This window comes from Panulirus ornatus, chromosome 34 (genome assembly GCF_036320965.1).
Source record: "Panulirus ornatus isolate Po-2019 chromosome 34, ASM3632096v1, whole genome shotgun sequence".
NCBI lineage: Eukaryota > Metazoa > Arthropoda > Malacostraca > Decapoda > Palinuridae > Panulirus > Panulirus ornatus.
Window position 1 is genome coordinate 14,826,454 of NC_092257.1, and position 21,113 is coordinate 14,847,566.

Consider the following 21,113-nt stretch of genomic DNA (forward strand, 5'->3'; position numbering starts at 1 on the left):
TGGGAAGTATTCTTTCTCCCCTATCCCCAGGGATATATATATATATATATATATATATATATATATATATATATATTTTGCTTTGTCGCTGTCTCCCGCATTTGCGAGGTAGCGCAAGGAAACAGACGAAAGAAATGGCCCAACCCACCCCCATACACATGTATATACATACGTCCACACACGCAAATATACATACCTACACAGCTTTCCATGGTTTACCCCAGACGCTTCACATGCCTTGATTCATATATATATATATATATATATATATATATATATATATATATATATATATATATCTATATATATATATATATATATATATATATATATGTGTGTATATGAGTGAGGAAAGATTGACCAAGAGGATATATGTGTCGGAGGTGGAGGGAACGAGGAGAAGTGGGAGACCAAATTGGAGGTGGAAAGATGGAGTGAAAAAGATTTTGTGTGATCGGGGCCTAAACATGCAGGAGGGTGAAAGGAGGGCAAGGAATAGAGTGAATTGGATCGATGTGGTATACCGGGGTTGACGTGCTGTCAGTGGATTGAATCAGGGCATGTGAAGCGTCTGGGGTAAACCATGGAAAGCTGTGTAGGTATGTATATTTGCGTGTGTGGACGTATGTATATACATGTGTATGGGGGTGGGTTGGGCCATTTCTTTCGTCTGTTTCCTTGCGCTACCTCACAAACGCGGGAGACAGCAACAAAGCAAAAAAAAATAATATATATATATATATATATATATATATATATATATATATATATAGCACCAAGAAGCCCTTTTTGGAAAAATCCTTGCTTGGCTGTTATTCCATTTAAATAGTCAATATGGGAGTGGAGGATTTCCAGCCCCTCACATCAGCACCTCCTAGTTACCTTCTGTGACACGTGGGTAGTATTCTTTTTCCCATATCTCCAGGGAAAGAAAATCAGTAAAATGAGGGAAATAATGTGATATTGCTTGTTTCCTATTTATGTATTGTACACTAATGCCAACTTTCTTAGAAGGGTTCTAGTGTTAGTATAGGATCCCTTTTTTCATGAGCTGCTGCAGTTTTAAGGCTGTACTTCCCATTGCAAGGACCCCTTTGGAGTGAGTTCTCTGACAAAACTGAAGCATGTATGAAAACAGAGAATGAGTTAATTGTATAAGATCAATAGGAGGATATTTGAATTATTTTAACCAATACTGTCTCTGCCTTAGTACTGTGAATGCTTGGGGGCACATATCCAATCAAGTGGCTAAGTGGGGTGTGTAGGTGTAGGTGGTTCCCAGCCTGCAAAAATGGGATGCTGTAAAGGATAGTAATATATTGATATGCTGAAGGTACTGACTTACTTTTGTGAGATTAATTTGGCTTAATCAGTATCATTTTTAGATAGTTACCCACCACTTTTTGTATTACAACCATAGCTTGTTTATATCTTTTCTTTTTCTTTCATACTATTCGCCATTTCCCACGTTAGCAAGGTAGCGCTAAGAACAGAGGACTGGGCCTTTGAGGGAATATCCTCACCTTGCCCCCTTCTTTGTTCCTTCTTTTGGAAAATTAAAAAAAAAAAAAAAAAAAAAAACGAGAGGGAGGATTTCCAGCCACCTGCTCCCTCCCCTTTTAGTCGCCTTCTATGACAAACAGGGAATACGTGGGAAGTATTCTTTCTCCCCTATCCCCAGGATAAGCTTGTTTATGTATATTAATTAATTCTTATTACTTGACCATATATTTCTTATGTTGGAAATTTCAGTTATGATCAGAAGTTCACTTTAAGGCCAGGGCTTAAATAAGTTGCAAAAAGGTCAGTGAAAGGATGAAAGAAGAGACAAAGTAAAGTATTTGTGAGATGTAGAGGAAGTTAAAACCTGACTTTTAAAATATGCTGGGTCATTGTTACTGGGAAAGACAAGAGGGCAGATTGGTAGGTGGATCTTGGCTTGTGGGTGAGATGTCACAGCCTATTGGTAGGAAGAAAGTAACAAAATTTGTAGAATTAGAAAAGCAGTTGGCAAAACAAAGGGAAAGAGGTAATTAGGTGATGGATCTTGAGCTAGATAACCTCTTGAGTTTGGGGACTCCACAGTGCATGTCACAAGTGTGTTGATATTGGACTAAGCGTAGACACCACCTGTGAACTGGAATCATTAGTGGAGATTATAGTTGGATATGAGAAAGGCATTAGGGTCTCGGAGATAAGTAAGATATTCGAAGAGGTACTAGACAGATGCAGGTGGTAGTCAACAGATGACAGATTGCTAGAAATATCATGAATGTTGGAATGGTGAATAAAAATGAGGGAGGTTTGTTAGAGAGGGAAAGGGAGGGGCTGGTACTACTACTGTTTGAACCCTCCCTCTCATTGGCAGTAGAGTACGGTGGGACCCCAGAGATTCTAAGCTCCCATGATGCCAGGGACTTAAGGGTATAAGTTTGTTGGGCTCTCCCTTGATTACATTTAAGAAGATTGTGCTGACAAGAGAACGTATTTGAAAATAATAAGCGGATTCGAGTTGGTCTACGGTGCTTGTAGGGAGATGGTAGAGCTAGCCCAGTAGTCCAGTTTTGATAAGACTGAAATACATATCAGCAGTCCTAACATGGTGAGTGCAAGATAGTTCTTGGCACACTTAAACTCTCCTGAGTCAGGGCTGCAGTGCTACCCTGGTTGGCTGCTGTCTACAGCTTACTACCCAAAGGATTACCCAAAGGATTGCCTGTAGGATAGGGGATAGGATATTACTGGAGATGGGTGGGGTATGGGGAGGGGCCTATCCACTACCTCCAGAGCCCTCCCTCTTGCTGGCTGCAGAGTCACACAATTAAGTGTGGTTTGTAGGACGGGCTGATACTCTACCATTTGAGCTCTCCCACTCGCTGGCAATTGAGTCATTTTCCCATTTTCCATGTATTCTATGAATTGATTGTCTACACAATGTATGAATTAGCAGAGAATTTAATTCATATTGAAATCTGCACTAGGGAGTGTTTAAATAGTAGACACGACCCACTACATTTGGAGTCTTTCATTATGATCTACACGAAACATCATGAGGGGAAAATTGCTTAACTTATGTGTTGAAGGTTTCTTTTTTCAGTGGTAAAGAATTTTACAATTTCAGCCTTATTATTTTTTTCAGGATTGTTCATGGGAGGAACATGGTTTCTCACTTGTGAGCGAATTGTACAATGAAGTAGGTGATCTTTTAGATGAAAAGTTCAAAACTGCCTATAATCTAACATATTACACTTGTGGTCACAAGACTCATGTGAACACATTTCTCTTTCGTCAAGGGGTGTGGAATTATCTTCATTGTCTATATGGTATAAGGTGAGTAACGTTTTCACATTTATTATTCAGGTTAGTTTATCATTTGATTTTCCGTCATCCAAGACACACTATAATGAGAAAAATATTTAGCTTTTCGTTTGACGATTCTTTCTTTGGCCATATTTACATGACATCACCATTTATGGTCTACTAAATATTCTTATACTTAAATGATATCTTAAGATTAATATATTCCTTTACCATCTTAATCTAGTTAGAAAAGCATGTTTGTTTACATGCCACATGAAGTGAAGAAAAGTTACCTGTATATTTTGGTGTCTTATAGTGGTACATTAGTAGCTTGATTGATGTGAAAATCACAGAGAAGACTTTAATTACTTATATGTACTTCATGTAGATGTTATAGACCATTCCCTTACAATACTGTGCCTACATTTGTTGCATTTATGGGGTCCTACCAGAAAATTATGAAGTCTCTCCTGATTGGTTGGAACCCAAGTCCTCAAAGGTATTTGGGATCACTGGACCTGCACGGTGTAGTGGCTAGCATTAGTGACCATGATGCATGTGTGGGCTGCCTGGGTTCAACTCCTTGTCATTTGGACTGCAGTTCCCCCAGCTGCTTATCCTCCCATTGAGGCTGGTTGATATTAATTACTTGGTTTAGGTTAGGAACTTTTTTTTAATACATTTGCCATTAGCCAGGTGTCACTGGGAACAGACTAAGAATGGCTTCACTCACTCATATCCACTCTCTAGCTGTCACGTATTGATGCACAGAGACCAGAGCCCCCTATGCACAGTTGAGACACCACATACCTTTCCGAGGTTCTTCGACCACTTTAAATGCCATGGTTCTGCCCACTTACAGCATGTGATCCTTGTAAATCACATCCAGTCCACTCTTTCCTTATACACTTCACACCCCCCTGCATTTTCAGGCTCCGAGCCTTCAAATCATCTTTTGCTCCATCATTCCTCCTCCTTGTAGGGATATACATATTTATGATTACATCAGGAACTCTCTGAAGGTTTTCCCCAGTGTGATGCTATGTACATCCCTTCATCCTCTGTCACTACTCTACCATACAACTTATCAGATACACTCAACAAATTTCTTTTGATGAACTGCTCAGTTTCTCTTTCAGCAGTCTGGTTTAACAACTTATAGGACGATTTCTGGTCACCTCGCACTTCTTTTCCTTGGAAGGCAAATTTAAGGTTGCAAGCCTTTTCCTACATGTAACTCATCTCTTATAATTCTGGTAACATCTTTGTTGCCCTCTGGACCATCTCTATAGTTCTTTGTGCTTCTCTAGGTATGGTGATCAAATTTATGAAGCATATTTTAGTTTTTGCTTTATGTAGGATATGAACAGCTTGCTAAAGATTTCTCTGTCCATATACTGTACTTGAAAAGTATTCTAATATCTGCCACCAGACAGTTTTGTTTCCTTAAATATTCTCTGAATGTGGTACTTATAGTGATAGGTTGGGGATGATGTCAGTTCCCGAGTTCTTTTGACATACAAAATCATGAAGCTTATTTCCTGACATTATACTTTTCATATTGAGGCATTCTTTGACCTTTTCTCATCCTCATTACTTTACACTTGCTAGGGTTGCATTTCATCAAACACATTTCAGACCAACTTAGGCATTTGTTGGGATTTGCATGTCAGTTGACACAATCCTACTCACTTCTCATTTCCCTTGTAGTAGTTGCATCATCTGCAAACATATTCAGATTAGAGGCCATACCTTCAGGCGAGTCATTTACTTATATCAAGAAGAGTAAAGGTCCCATAACAGAACCTTATTGCATGCAGCTGGTGACCTCATCCCGATTTAAGGAGGCTCCTGTGATGCATTCTTTGTTCCCTTCTTATTAGATATTCTACTCTTCATTGAAGGAGTTTCCACCTTTATTCCTGCTTGATGATCCAGTTTCCTAATGAGCCTCCCATGCTGTTGAGTTAATGATCTCTGACAGTCCATTTATGAATAATCCACCCAGCCTTCTCTTTTGTCTATGACATATCTCACTCTTTTGAATTTTAAGATGTTTGTTACATGCAGCCTCCTTCCTCCAAAATTGTATCTTCCATTTGCTTTTATCATTTTTGGCAGTTATTATGGTACATTTTTTTTTCTCCGTTATCCTTTTGCTTCAGCCTTAGGGAGGTCTTCTCAAGAACAAATGAACAATGGGCTCATTTGCCTGGTTAGATATACCTCCCAATTGACTTGTCCCTCAACCCTACTGTGCCTAATAACCTTGCTCTTATTCACAGTTACTCTCAGCTTTCTTCTTTCACACACTTTACCAAACTCAGTCACCAGCTTCTGCAGTATCTCTCCCGAATCAGCCACCAGCGCTGTATCATCAGCGAACAACAACTGACTCTTTTCCCAAGCTCTCTCATCCACAACAGACTGCATACTTGACCCTCTTTCCAAAACTCTTGCATTCACCTCCCTAACAACCCCATCCATAAACAAATTAACCATGGAGACATCATGCACCTCTGTTGCAAACTGACATTCACTGAGAACCAATAACTTTCCTCTCTTCCTACATGTACACATGCCTTACATCCTCGATGAAAACTTTTCACTGCTTCTAACAACTTGTCTCCCACACCATATATTCTTAATACCTTCCATAGAGCATCTCTATCATATGCCTTCTCCAGATCCATAAATGCTACATACAAATCCATTTGTTTTTCTAAGTATTTCTCACATACATTCTTCAAAGCAAACACCTGATCCACACATCCTCTACCACTTCTGAAACCACACTGCTCTTCCCCAATCTGATGCTCTGCACATGCCTTCACCCTCTCAATCAACACCCTCCCATATAATTTCCCAGGTATACTCAACAAATGTATACCTCTGTAATTTGAGCACTCACCTTCATCCCCTTTGCCTTTGTACAATGGCACCATGCATGCATTCTGCCAATCCTCAGGCACTTCACCATGAGTCATACACATTAAATATCCTTACCAAACAGTCAACAACACAGTCACCCTTTATTTTTAATAAATTCCACTGCAGTACCATCCAAACCCGCTGCTTTGCCAGCTTTCATCTTCCGCAAAGCTTTTACTACCTCTTATCTGTTTACCAAATCATTCTCCCTAACCCTCTCATTCGCACACCACCCCGACCAAAACACCCTATATCTGCCACTCCACCATCTAACACATTCAACAAACCTTCAAAATACTAAGTACATCTCATTCTCACATCACCACTACTTGTTATCACCTCCCCATATATATATGTTAAATATAGCTAATTATTCTTTTATTTATATCTTCTGAGTCACTTTCTAATGTTTGAAATATATTGATTGGAAACTATTTTCAAATCTTTTATGATGAAAAAGATACATGATAATTTACAGACATGATGACTATGACTACAGCCAAATCAACCAGCTCCTGGAGAGAAATCTCAAGATGTTTTTGAAAACAGTTGCATGTTATCCAGAAAAACTGACATGTGCAGATCCATCATTAACCATCATGAAGGGCTTCTTGCAGAGTGAGAAAGTTAGTACTTCCTTAAATCTCTTTGCATGGTTGAAAATTTTGTGATTAGAACATGAAATGATGTATTCAAGGCTTGAAGCAAAAATGTCATATTTTGTTGACAGGAAAGCATACGATATTATATGCATGTTGAGGCAAACTTGAATTTTTTGCATTGTTGATTACCTGCAGTAAACATTGAAATATTTCCCTTTTCATTTATTAGCAGAGGGTATGAAAAAATGACAGTTAATTATATTTAATACTATTGGTTAATCTTTCAGATTCATGTAATGATTCTTGTGTTGGAAGCACGATTACAAGCTGAGCTTCTTCATGGTCTTCGAGCACTGGGTCATTACTTAATGTGAGACTGTACCAATCTTGGGATGTTCATCCTCTTACAACCATTCAATTTCTAAAAATCTTTATTGTAAAGACTGAAGTAATTTGGCATTTCACTGAAAAATATTGATAACCTAGATAAATATCTTGAAAATGGAAAGAATGACTTCCTTTATTGTTCAGTACTGAGGTTTTCAAGAAATGTCTTCCTTTCCTGTTATGAAGAAAACAACTGAAGTCACATTGGTATTTTTATCTTGCAAAATAAACTACACTTAGAAAGTAAAGTTTACCTTTCACGTGAAAGTTTAAACTTAAAATCAACACAAAAACTTACTTTATATAAGTAGAGAATCATGTTTGATAAAAGATATAGAAACTGAAGTTTAAGCATGTATGCTAAGTGGTCATGATCTTTACAAACCTGTTTGCATCCATAAAGTCTTTCTCAAATGATTGTTGGCTCTGCCAACAAACTCCATATATGTACTGTATATGCATATATTCTTATGTATATATATCTTAAAATATATATGTATATATATTACATACACAGACAAATGCTGTTACATTTAATGAAGTGTCTTGCTGTGAGCCAGAAGAATAATTTTAATGTATTTTCTGTTTTCAATTTTGTGCTTAAAATGGTAAGATTATTGGTTACCATTTCAGGAAATTTTGCTGTATGGGTCAACTTGTTCTTTATAAGCTGTATAACCAACTTAGTTGAAATTAGTTTTTTCTTTTATGCTGCAGTCAATGTTTTGATACCTTTGTAAATAGGTCTACATTAGATTTTGTCTTTGAAAGAAGCGAGATCTGTAACTTACTGTACAACTGCATTTTTATATATTACTTATAATTCTGATGGGAAAGAATTGGCATGCTATCTCAGGTCCTATCAATTCCTTTATACCATTATAGAGCTTTAACAATTTTTGATATTTTTTATTCCATCACTATCTTGAAATCACAGTATGACTTGATAATCAAAGGGAATTTTTTCCTATGTAAGATAAAAAGTATTATAATTATTGGAACCAAACCTTGTAGGGAGAGACAATGCAGTATCCGGCTTTTAGCAACACAGTCATGGTGAAATATCCATGTCAGTGATCAAGATTTTGAATTTGCTGGTATCTTAAGAAAGTTATCTGTCTGACGGTGCACAGGGAAACGTCAATGGTATAAAAATATGTATATTGGCCTAAAGACACAGGACAACTGATTCTCCTGTGTCAGGCATCAGCTTGTTTGAAGACTTGTTCTTGTGGTTTTGAGCATACTGAAGCCAGTTATATCAGGAGCCAGACATTTAAAGCACAGGTAATAAAAATGTTACTAGTTCCATAATTTCAACAAAATAAGCTGAATTCTCAAACACAGCTGTCAAACTTATTTTATTAGCCATGCTTTGTGCTAATTTTGCAAGGTCTTGGTTACAGTGGTTAAAACACAAATTTATTAGTAATTTTTTGGGTACTGTGCCAAATCAATTATATTCCTCCCAAGAATTTACTTTGTGTTATTATACTAAGATGTCATATACTCAAAGAAGTCTTTCCAGCAATATTTCTTTCTAGCTTTTTTGACAAGGTCAGTTAAACCAATTGTCGTGATTTAGGTTTTGATAGCCCAGCAATGTCAGATATTTTTGTAAAGGAATACTGTGACAAAATGGTTCAACCAAAAAGCTGTTTTCTCACTGTACCATCACATGATTGTTTAGATTTTTACCTTGCTGAGAAATCTTTACCTAAATACTCTATTTTTGTAACCATTTTTCATTTTTCTTACTCATCCTCCAATGAAAGATTTCATGAAAGTGTGACAATTTCTTCAGCCAATGACAAAAATACAAATAGGATAGTGCCATGTACATAACCTGTGTATGCTTGTATTCATAGCTTAAAAAATTTCCATTTAATTATTAATTTTAATAGATTCAGCTTAGTGTTTAATTTTTGCTCAAAAAATAAAATTGTGTAGTAAACAGGAAGGCATTTTCTGTGCTATTAGTGGTGATGAGCATTATATTACTTTCTGAATAATGGAGCTGTGTGTTTGTCAAATATTCTTAAAGAAGCCTACAGTTATAAATACATAATAATTACATTTGGACAGTGTTAAATTTGCTCTCAAGTATTTTGTAATACTAGGCTGATTTTTGCTGAGTTTTTTCAGCACTTCCTGAGCCTAGTATTACGGAAACTGCTTTTTAGTGCTGTTATAGGCTATTTTTTTAATTCATTCATTCTTCATATCATATAATTTATTATTGCATTAGCATAGTATATGCAGTAGGGTTTCATTTTGTTTTTCACTTTATCCATTATATTTTTAATTTCCACTCATCTGAAGCTCCATGCATGCAGCAAAGCAGCTGGGTTATTGCTCACATTACTGCTTGTGTATCCCCATATTTTTTGTCGTTGTTGTTGCTCCATTCTTGTTATCAGTGCACCATATCTTTTGATGCAGTGGTTCTATTACAGATACTTTGAAGAAGTCTGTAACTTTTATGTCTTATTAATGGTCCATCTTTAGTTCTTAAAACTTGGGACTGAAATATTTTGTAAGACTAAAGTGAACCAGCTTGAATTCTTAGCCTTGAAATCAACCAGGATATGAGTAATATTTTAATTTTCTTTGATTTGTTGTGTTGAAATGTTGGTAAAAGACCAGTTTAAAGTCGGTTGTCCTGAAAACATTGTTGAGATTAGGAATATGTTAAACTTGCTTAGCTAATAATATGTTGGAAAGAAATAGGTCAGAGGTGCCATATTTCATTAATTAATTGATATATAACCCAAAATATAGTTGAATCATTTTATTACATTTATGATTTAATCCACTGTAAGCCTTTGCTCATTGATTTTGTATGTAGACTTTTACTATTAACTTGTTAGAAAAGTATAATTTTACTGATGGGAGGTTTATGTAAAAGTAATATTGTGTGTTGTTGAAGGTGGGATATTGACGTAAGATACTGTATTGAACAGAATTTGTTGCTGTGGGCATAAGATTTTCAAGTCCCTTTTTATCAGTTTACTTAAAATCCACTTAAGTCTGTTGTTGTATTGTTTGATAACAAAACCTGTGATGTAAGGCTCCTGATCCACCTCACCAAGGACTTGACTAGTAAAGTATTGAATTACAACCTCAGGTGAACTTACATTTTTCTTTCATTTCACCATTTGGCTTTGCTTTAAAAAAAAGTCACTTGAAAGTCAGATGTAGCTAATCAAAAGTAACTGGCTAAACTTTTTTTTTATATCCAGTAACTTTTCACATGAAGATATATATGAAGATAATGGTACAGAATTTTTCTTGTAAGCAAGTCTGTTGATGACATTCCTAGGTATTAAAATACTATTTTGAATACAAATGCTTGATGACTGGCAACACGGATGTATAGTGCCCTCATATAAAAGCACAAGGAGACAAATGAATGTTCAAATTACAGAACACTGTATACTTGATAAGGTGTATGGGAAAATGTATTCAAGATGACAGTCTTGTGCTAATTCACGAGGAGCAGTATGGTTTTAGGAGGGGTAGGGAATGTGTGGACCAGGTGTTAGTTCTCAAGGTTGAGAAAAAACTGAAAGGGTGACTTGTTTGTGGCATTACTAGAACATGTTAAAATATGTTAGAACTGGAGAAAGTTATAACAGGAGAAAGCAAGGAAGAAGGGAAGACTAAGAGTGAAGTAGCCTTTGGGGTGTCTTCTGAACATTCAGGAGGGCAAGAAGTAGATAAGAATGCATTGAAGTGTATAGAAGATGACATACTAAGAATGTAATAAACTAGTACATTTGAATTCACTTTAAATGAAGAGGTAAATACTAGTACTTTGTTGTTGACATTTATGAAAGATTTTTGTACATAAAGCATGAAAACTAGAGACTGGATGAGGAAATGAGGTCATTGTTCAGTTTATTCCTGATGCCTCTTTGTTAAACAGGAGATAGGGAGTTGGGTACAATTACGTGTGTATATAACTGACGTCTTTGTGACTTTGAGAATGGATGCAAGTGAATGCACCTTTCTTCGTCTGTTCCTGGCTCTACTTTGCAAACGCAGGGAATGGTGATCAAGTATGAAAAAAAATTCATAATGCACTGTTTTAGTTCGGAGGATGAAACTTTCGAAGTCCAATATTAAAGTAATGCAAAAGCAATAACAAATCTTCTTTGAGTAAATTCATAAAGAAGCCCACAAAGTGGTTTAAAATTTTTAATTTTGTTTTTGAAAAAAAGCTGTTTCCTGTCTGTTATATACATTGTCTACCTTTTTCCCCCTCCTTATATGCCTGATGAGGAAGCTCTAATTATTATAATCCTATCAAAAATGCAGAGAGAAAGGTTAGTTGGGATATGAGTTTGAACGGAGAAACTTTGGAGGAAGTGATGTTTCAGTTACTTGGAAGTGGACATGGAAGCAGAGATGATCATAGGGTGGGTGAGGAGGCAATGGTCCTAGGACGAAAATGGATATGTCTGAAGGTAAAGTAATCCTAACGATGTTGCATGGATGCAAGGCATGGTCTTCAGGTAAGGATGTGTGGAGAAGGGATGGATGTGATGGAAATGATGCATTTGGGGAAGTATAAGGTGTGAGGAAAATTGATCGAGTTAGTAGTAATAGGGCAAGTGAAAGGTACGGTAATGAGACGAGTATGATTAAGAAAGCTGAAGAGCATATGCTGAAGTGGTTTGAACATGCTGAATGAATGAGAGAGGACTTGCATGACAAAGTGCTTGAGGGCTTGAACATGCAGGAGGGTGAAAGGCAAGCAAGGGTTGGAGGGAATTTGAGTGAAGACATACATAGGGGCTGACATAATGTCAATGGACTGAACATTACACACAACGGCTTGAGAATGGATACCCATTTCCATGGGCAAGGAATAATGTATATTTACTGGCCTTCAAAAAGTTAAGCTGGTTTTGATGCACTTAGGTTAAAGATACTGCTGAAAACACCTGTCAGAAAAGCAACTAAAGTGAATCTGGTGCCCTCTAACATGGTTAAATTATTATTTTGTAAAATCCCTTGTAAGAAAAATTTGAAAACTCATTTCCCAGAAAAGAAACTATTTTGAATGAATCTGAGTTTTGGTTAAAACTTATAGTTTCATCCAAAACTGATGTTTAATTGGGGGAAAGACAACAGAATCTATTTGAATTAGCTGCTTTAAGAATTTATTGCTCATGTATCAGTATAACAATTATATAATGCCAGGTCTTTTTTTATGGAACTCTTGTAGCTCTAAGGCTGCAATACAGAAAGTAGCTGGAAAATGCAAGACTCCTCTGGAGGTATGAGTTCTTCATGATTGTACCCCTTTCTGTTTACTGACAATGATACAATCTCACTTAAGGTTACTTCGTGCTGTGAAATGTAACTTTTTGCTGGTGAATTCCAGTAAAAATCTGTATTACATACAAATGTTTAGAAACTATGGTCTAATAATGATGTTTCCCAAATCATATCTGGCACGATATGGAAGGAGTGAAAAGGTAACGTCTAGAAAGATAGGGTGTGAGTGCATGTGTGTGTGTGTAGCAGATCAGTTTGTTTGCTCCTCAATGTGTGTTTGAATCTTTTGAGAACTACAGAAGATAAACACTCTAATGGCAGGGATTTTTCATAAATGTGTGTGTGTGTTACATCCTTTGTCCAGCATTTATGGTCAAAATTATTTTCACTTTTTTAGCATCATTTTTGAGCCAAGCTAAATATTACTTGAGGAGCCAAGCACGCATGCATCTATACAACCTCTACATTTACAAAATTTAACCATTTTACAAACAGGAAAAGGATGTCTTGATGCAAATATTACAAAGCTGGAAATAAGCTGCAGAACCTGTGTGTGAGAAGGAACTGGGAGTCGACACTGTACCTAACCTGTTGCCAGAGCTTCAGGTGAACTGCAAAGGACACAACAGTGTGCTGGCAAATTTTAAAAGCATTTAATTAAATAAATATCAAGGAACTGCTCACATCGTGTATTATATGAAAACTAGAATAAGCTTCTCATGTTTGGTCACCAACCTTAAAATAAAACAAAGAATTAATAAAGGTCTTGGAAGCAATAAAGAATGTATCAAAGTTAAGAGAGCTGAGTTACAGGGAGATTAAGGACCATATATTTGTCTGCCATGGAAGAGAGAAAAATATGGGTGACCACGCCAACCTTTAAAGTTTTTAAATCGGTTGGAAGACATCAATAGTAAACAGTTTCTTCAAGTGTTAACGTAGCTTTGCGATCACAAAAATTATAAAACTCTTTTAACCTTTCAATTTGAGAAGATGGAACTCTTGGAGACAGTTCTTATCACTTCCTATATGTCCGACAATTTTTTCCCCTATTTGGCCCAAACTTGATGTATGCATTAGTAATAGTGACATACTTTTTATGATAAAACAGGAAAAATTTTAGGAAAGGATGTAACTTCTGAAATGGTTACACAAATACTTCTCAGCAAAGGGAAGGGAGTGGGGGGCTGGAAATCCTTCCCTCTTTTTTAATTTTCCAAAAGAAGGAACAGAGAAGGGGGCCAAGTGAGGATATTCCCTCAAAGGCTCAGTCCTCTCTTCTTAACGCAACCTCGCTAACGCAGGAAATGGCAAGTAGTATGAACAAAAAAATATATACGCACTGAACCAGGGCATGTGAAGTGTCCAGGGTAAACCATGGAAAGGTCTGTGGGGCCTGAATGTGGATAGGGAGCAGTGGTTTTTGGTGCATTACACACCACAGCTAGAGAATGGTTCTGAGCAGATGTGGCCTTTCTTCATCTGTTCCTGGTGCTTCCTCACTAATGCTGGAAATGGTGATCAAGAATGGAGTGAAAAAGATTTTCAGTGATCGGGGCCTGAACATATAGGAAGGTTAGAGGTGTGCAAGGAATAAAGTGAACTGGAATGGTGTGGTATACTGTGGTCGACGTGCTGTCAATGGACTGAACCAGGGCATGCAAAGCATCTGGGGTAAACCATTCAAAGGTCTGTGGGGCCTGATGTGGACAGGAAGCTGTGGTATCGGTGCATTACACATGACAGCTAAAGACTGAGTGTGAATGAATGTGGCCTTTTTTGTCTGTTTTTCTGGCGCTACCTTGCTGAAGTGGGGGGAAGACAGTGTATCTGGAAAGTTGTATGGAAGTGTGGTAACCTGATAGGGTGAAGGCATACTAAAAGCATTAGAATGGGGAGGAACAATGTGATTTCAGGAGTGGCATAGGATGCGTGGAACAAGTGTTTGTTTTGAAGAATGAAGAATGTGTGTGAAATACTTAGAGAAATAGAGGGATATATGGCATCTATGGATCTGGAGAAAGCATAAGATAGGGCCTACGGAAAGTGTTGCATATATATGGTGTGGGGGAAAGCTGCTTGCAGCGGTGGAAAGTATTTCTCGAGTGTGGCACATGTGTGAGTTGGTAGAAAGGAGGGGTGTGTAATGTCACCATGGATGTTCAAGCTGTTTACAGATGGGGTGGTGAGGGAAGTGAAAGCATGGGTTTTGAAGAGAGGGGTAAGGGTTGTTTGGGAGGCAAGTCGATAATTTTTTTTGCTGATAACAAGGTGCTTGTGGCATATTTGAGTAAAAAAAACAAAAAAACTGCAGAAACTGGTTTCCAAGTTTGGGAGAGTATGTGAAAAGGCAAATGTCATGAGTACATTATAATAACAGCAAGGTATTAAGTTTAACATTGGAGAGAAACAAGGTTAGCTGAAAAATGATTTTAAGTGGAGAAAACTTGTATGTAGTGTTTTGCATATTGAGAGTGGAGTGGAGTGGAGCTGAAGAGAGTCACTGGATGGATATAGGCAGCCCTGGGAGCACTGAGAATTATGTGGAAAGGTTACTATATTGAATGTGTTATATGGATGCAAGACATTGCTTTAAATGGGAATGTATGGAAGAGAGTGAATGTGTTGGGACAGCAAGTGGTGTGTGGAAGGTTGCTTGACTAAGAAATGATATGGTAAAAGAGAGGCGAGTTAATAAATAGAGTATGGCTCACAGAGCTGAAGAGGGAGTGCTGAAATGATATGGGGATATTAAGAGAATGAGTGAAGAGAGACTGACAAAGATGTATATGCCAAAACCGGAGGGGACAGGGAGAAGAGAAGACTGACTTGGAGATGGAAGGAAGAATGAAAAGTGTTTTAAAGTCTAAACAAACGAGGATGTGTCATGCACAAAATAGTGTACTGGGCTGAACTGATGTGCAATCAATGAAGTGAACCAGGGTATAATATAGCAATTGGGGGATACCATGAAAAGCTCTGGGGGTGCTTGGTTGAGGATAAAGGGCTCTAGTTTTATTATGTTGTGTGCGACACTTAGAGAGTGGATGTTAGCAAACAAGGCCATCTCTTTGTTCCTGGGGCTACCTCGCTAATGTGCTAAAAAATATGGCTCTATTACAGTCAGAGAAGAAAACTGCAGAATCACCATAAAAGAGGTCTAGGGGTTGCCTTTTTTTCCCCAAGTATCTTTCATTAGGAACAGGTGGGGCCAGGTGAGGATTTTCCTCAAAGGCCCAGTCCTCTGTTCTTAACGCTACCTCGCTAACGTGGGAAATGGCGAATAGTTTAAAAGAAAAGAAAGAAAAGATCTTTCATTATACTGTACAGTATAAGAGAACAATGATTATGCATATTATTGCCTTACTTTAATTTAGAGTTGTGAACTTAAAAGATTTTGAACAAGTGAGAGTGGATGTCAGCAAACAAGGCCATCTCTGTTCCTGGGGCTACCTCGCTAATGTGCTAAAAAATATGGCTCTACTACTGTCAGAGAAGAGAACTGCAGAAGCACCATAAAAGAGGCCTAGGGGATGCCTTTTTTCCCCAAGTATGTTTCATTATACTGTACAGTATAACAGAACAACGATTATGCATATTATTGCCTTACTTTAATTTAAAGTAGTGAACTTAAAGATTTTGAACAATTGATGTCTTTCACAAAAAGCCGAGAATGCATCATCAACTAAAAGATGTGTTGTTTAATATTCCACATGGCTGATTCAATGTACCTGGTATGAATATCACCGCAGTATTTACTCTTAGGAGACTACATAAAACAATTGGGTAATGACTTCTACAAGTGAAGGTCCTCTTCATAGATGGTTGGCTAGTTTGCCTTGGTTGCCCACAGAATTGTCCTTTCTGTCAACAACTATCTTCATTAATTTTTTGTTTTATCACTGCTTTTTTGTACAGCAACGTTAAAAATAAATGAAGTATTTTTGATAGCGGTCTTCCTTCCTTTATTGTGTTCTATTTTACATTTTAACTTTCAATGTGACTACGTTCAAGAGGTAAATCTTTCATTATGTCAGTGTTGTCAGCATCTCAGAGTGACGACTGAACCTTATCAATATGATCAGTCATTCAAATACTTAGTTCCACACATGTGGGTTATAAAGACAGGTAAACAGAAAAATACCAGGAAAAATCCTGCAAGATTATATTGTGGATGAATATGGTATACATTCTGTAGGTATGAACAATTTCTGTTCATGCAGTACACCATTTTGGCTTTAATAACTATGGCACAAAAACTGTAAAAGTAGAGGAACCACCATTCCTCACACTGATGGGTTCATCTGCCACTTTCATACAGCTGGAGTAATTGAAGTGCATCTGAGTAGTGCAATATCCCTTAGTTACAGAAATCTGCTGCATCTTTATTCCAAGTTGTTCCTTCTACCTATAAATGTATAATCCTCAGTTTTCCTTTCCTGCTTCTGTACTTTTCTAGGGAAACATCATTCTTATTTTCTGGTCAAAGAACATGGTACATCCTTCTTGTTCTTTACACTTCAACCACCTTTTAAGTAGTAAGAGAAGCTTGCTCCTCATAAACATCAACAAGTCAACAGGAAGCTTCATTCTGCACCTAAGCAGTACCAGACGAGAATATGCCAGTTACATGAGCATTTCTCTTATCTATATTACAACTGGATTTTTTTTGACTTCATATTAATGAGCTAAAAAAATGTATTTCTGTTAAGTATAATATTAGTTTTAAACAACATAAAACTGGGAAAAAAATCAATCAACCAGGATTGTTCCTCTAACTCTTGCACTGTTAGATAATCAATTTTGAACCATTATAAAGCATGGCATCAAGATACACTAATTTTAGGTTTTTCTCTAAAAAACACCTTTTTCCAATTCTGGACAAGCAAAAGATTACTTGACATTACAAGGCAGCTGGAACAGGCAGGATAAAATCAGAGATAGTAGATACTACAATGTGCATTTCTGAAGCTTTCCAGTTAGGTAAATGCCCGATATTTGAGCTTTCGGAGTAATATTAAAGTCTGGTCAGTACTCCTACCACTACTTGTTACTAAGTTCCTGACAAAAAGAGGTGATGGTCAGCAGAAGCAGCACAACTGATTATATGTGAACCTCTGACCACTTGTGAAGATCAGCTTACTTTTCTCGTTTCTTTTTGCAAGAATGAAAGACCACCTACAACATGGGGAAATACAGTGGAAAGGTACTTGAGGGATAGAAATGGTGGAAGGGAGCATGGAATGGTGTATGTGAGGGAGTCATGTAAGGTTACAGATAAAAGGAGACTGCTGTGGCCACTTCCTTGATGGGAGTTCCTGGAGAGAATGGGCATCAGAGGTTGGGTACATCAGAGGTTAGGTAGATAAAATCTGAAGGTTTAACTTAAGTAATTTAACTGACTGGTGGGAGAGATATATTAAGGGACTGCTCAAGTACACCACATATCCTGTTGTCTATAATAACTGTGGCAATGAATTTTCAATACGAAGTATTACAAGCACCTCCAATACCCCAAAATATAAATTTTACAAGACCAGAATCTGTTGATATAGTATTGATCCACTTATGGTTCATAACTGTTATATGTTCAAGGATGTAGGTTATCTAAAGAAAAAGTAATGTACAGTATTAACAAAACCCACATGATAATTTTTTTCATTTTCCTAAGCATTACAGTTAATAAGGAATAATACACTTATATTACACCCAGTCTTCATTCTATGTAGGATCACTATAGGCAATTTCATTATTCTGTGAAAAACCTAGTTCTACCAGTCCCTCTTTTTATGTGGTCAAAATTTGCTACTATGCAGGGGTGTGTGCAGTAAAAAGTGTGCCAAACACCCATTTTTCTCATATGTGTAGTTATTTGCTACATGCGATTTCTCTATGTGGGAGGTTTTCTTTACCCCTAATTAAAGTGAGAGATGGGTGTATAAGTATATTAAATTGAAGACTATCACTAAGAAAATTATGGTTTTAGAAAAATGTCCAAAAAGTGATATATACTTTTTTTTGGTATACAGTATGTTTGTCCAACATGACGTAATAGAAATGTATTTCACCTTTAACAACACTATAACGCATGCTCATTCTGAGCTATGGGAAAAGATGGTTCATTTTCTATGATTATGATAAGCTCTGGGAGGTGTATTTCAGGTGATATGAAATGTCAAAAAAGTTGTTATGCTGTCGGAGGGTATTGATTTTTCCTCAACTGAAATACTGCTATGCTTGGTGTGTGGTATAAATATTGTACAAAGGAAACTTTTAAGAATATGTGCTTCAGCATGTATCATATCTGCATGAATGCCCATGTATAATGTATCTGCAATTTAGATGCTTTTGTGTTTGATCAGTTTCTTAAATTAGAAGATTTACCAGCAAAGCTTACTGTGAACATTACTAAATACATTTCATTTTGATTATCTCAAGATAACTGTTAGAGCTGGTAAGAGCATCAAATAGGACAAGTAAATGTATATATGTAATTTGTTTACTTCTTAGACCACAAATGGATTAGCTGTCTGTGATGAATTTCATTATTGTGTTGTTAAAGTGGTACTGAACATTTTTTTAATGTTTTTGGCTGGTAATACAGATTATTTTAAAGAGCAACAAAGTTCTGAAAATTATTAGGACGATCCACAATATAGATTAGTCCTGGACTGTTGTAACTGGTTTCCAAAAACCATATATTTTAATATATATATAATATATATATATATATATATATATATATATATATATATATATATATATATATAATGTAGAACTACTATCAATAAAGAAAATGTTTCTATAGAGAACTGTTTTGCCTAAATCCTTCAGTTCTTGGACTTCTAACAGATATATCCTGTTGGTCAACCTTTCCTCACTCACTCTCTCGATATTTACAAATATATATATAAATATACATATTTTGAAGGTTTGTTGAATGTGTTTGATGATATAGTGGCAGATATAGGGTGTTTTGGTCGAGGTGGTGTGCAAAGTGGGATGGTTAGGGAGAATGATTTGGTAAACAGAGAAGAAGTAGTAAAAGCTTTGTGGAACATGAAAGCTGGCAAGGCAGCAGGTTTGGATGGTATTGCAGTGGAATTTATTAAAAAAAGGGGTGACTGTACTGTTGACTGGTTGGTAAGGTTATTTAATGTATGTATGATTCATGGTGAGGTGCCAGAGGATTGGTGGAATGCTTGCATAGTGCCATTGTACAAAGGCAAAGGGGATAAAAGTGAGTGCTCAAATTACAGAGGTATAAGTTTGTTGAGTATTCCGGGGACATTATATGGGAAGGTATTGATTGTGAGGGTGAAGGCATGTACAGAGCATGAGATTGGGGAAGAGCAGTGTGGTTTCAGAAGTGGTGGAGGATGTGTGGATCAGGTGTTTGCTTTGAAGAATGTATGTGAGAAATACTTAGAAAAACAGATGGATTTGTATGTAGCATTTATGAATCTGGAGAAGACATATGATAGAGTTGATAGAGATGCTCTGTGGAAGGTATTAAGAATATATGGTGTGGGAGGCAAGTTGTTAGAAGCAGTGAAAAGTTTTTATCAAGGATGTAAGGCATGTGTATGAGTAGGAAGAGAGGAAAGTGATTGGTTCTCAGTGAATGTTGGTTTGTGGCAGGGATGTGATGTCTCTATGGTTGTTTAATTTGTTCATGGATGGGGTTGTTAGGGAGGTGAATGCAAGAGTTTTGGAAAGAGGGGCAAGTATGCAGTCTGTTGTGGCTGAGAGAGCTTGGGAAGTGAGTCAGTTGTTGTTCGCTGATGATACAGTGCTGGTGGCTGATTCGGGTGAGAAACTGCAGAAGCTGGTGACTGAGTTTGGTAAAGTGTATGAAAGAAGAAAGCTGAGAGTAACTGTGAATAAGAGCAAGGTTATTAGGTATAGTAGGGTTGAGGGACAAGTCAATTAGGAGGTACGTTTGAATGGACAAAAACTGGAGGAAGTGAAGTGTTTTAGATATCTGGGAGTGGATTTGGCAGCGGATGGAACCATGGAAGCGGAAGTGAATCATAGGGTGGGGGATAGGGCAAAAGTTCTGGGAGCGTTGAAAAATGTGTGGAAGTCGAGAACGTTATCTTGGAAAGCAAAAATGGGTATGTTTGAAGGAATAGTGGTTCCAACAATGTTATATGGTTGCGAGGCATGGGCTACAGATAGAGTTGCGCAGAGGAGGGTGGATGTGCTGGAAATGAGATGTTTGAGGACAATATGTGATGTGAGGTGGTTTGATCAAGTAAGTAATGAAAGGGTAAGAGAGATGTGTGGTAATAAAAAGAGTGTGGTTGAAAGAGCAGAAGAAGGTGTTTTGATATGGTTTGGTCACATGGAGAGAATGAGTGAGGAAAGATTGACAAAGAGGATGTATATGTCAGAGGTGGAGGGAATGAGGAGAAGTGGGAGACCAAATTGGAGGTGGAAAGATGGAGTGAAAAAGATTCTGAGTGATCGGGGCCTGAACATGCAGGAGGGTGAAAGGCGTGCAAGGAATAGAGTGAATTGGAACGATGTGGTATACTGGGGTCGATGTGCTGTCAATGGATTGAACCAAGGCATGTGAAGCGTCTGTGGTAAACCATGGAAAGT

The 21,113-nt window shown here is 37.2% G+C and overlaps 1 protein-coding gene and 1 long non-coding RNA gene across 11 annotated transcripts in view; one reads left to right on the top strand and one right to left on the bottom strand.

Annotated features, from left to right (window-relative positions):
• The window catches only part of LOC139759914 (sestrin-2-like), a 108,526-nt gene extending 98,170 nt beyond the window's left edge, over positions 1-10,356 (top strand). For all 10 annotated transcript variants that reach the window (XM_071682529.1, XM_071682528.1, XM_071682530.1 and 7 more), the window contains 3 exons: positions 3,140-3,330; positions 6,710-6,857; positions 7,121-10,356. In XM_071682529.1, the coding sequence (XP_071538630.1) occupies positions 3,140-3,330; positions 6,710-6,857; positions 7,121-7,207 (426 nt within the window). In that variant the 3' untranslated portion in view covers positions 7,208-10,356. The remainder of the gene's footprint in view (positions 1-3,139; positions 3,331-6,709; positions 6,858-7,120) is intronic.
• Positions 1-21,113, bottom strand: part of LOC139759915 (uncharacterized) — a 30,864-nt gene that overhangs the window by 2,476 nt on the left and 7,275 nt on the right. The window lies entirely within an intron of this gene.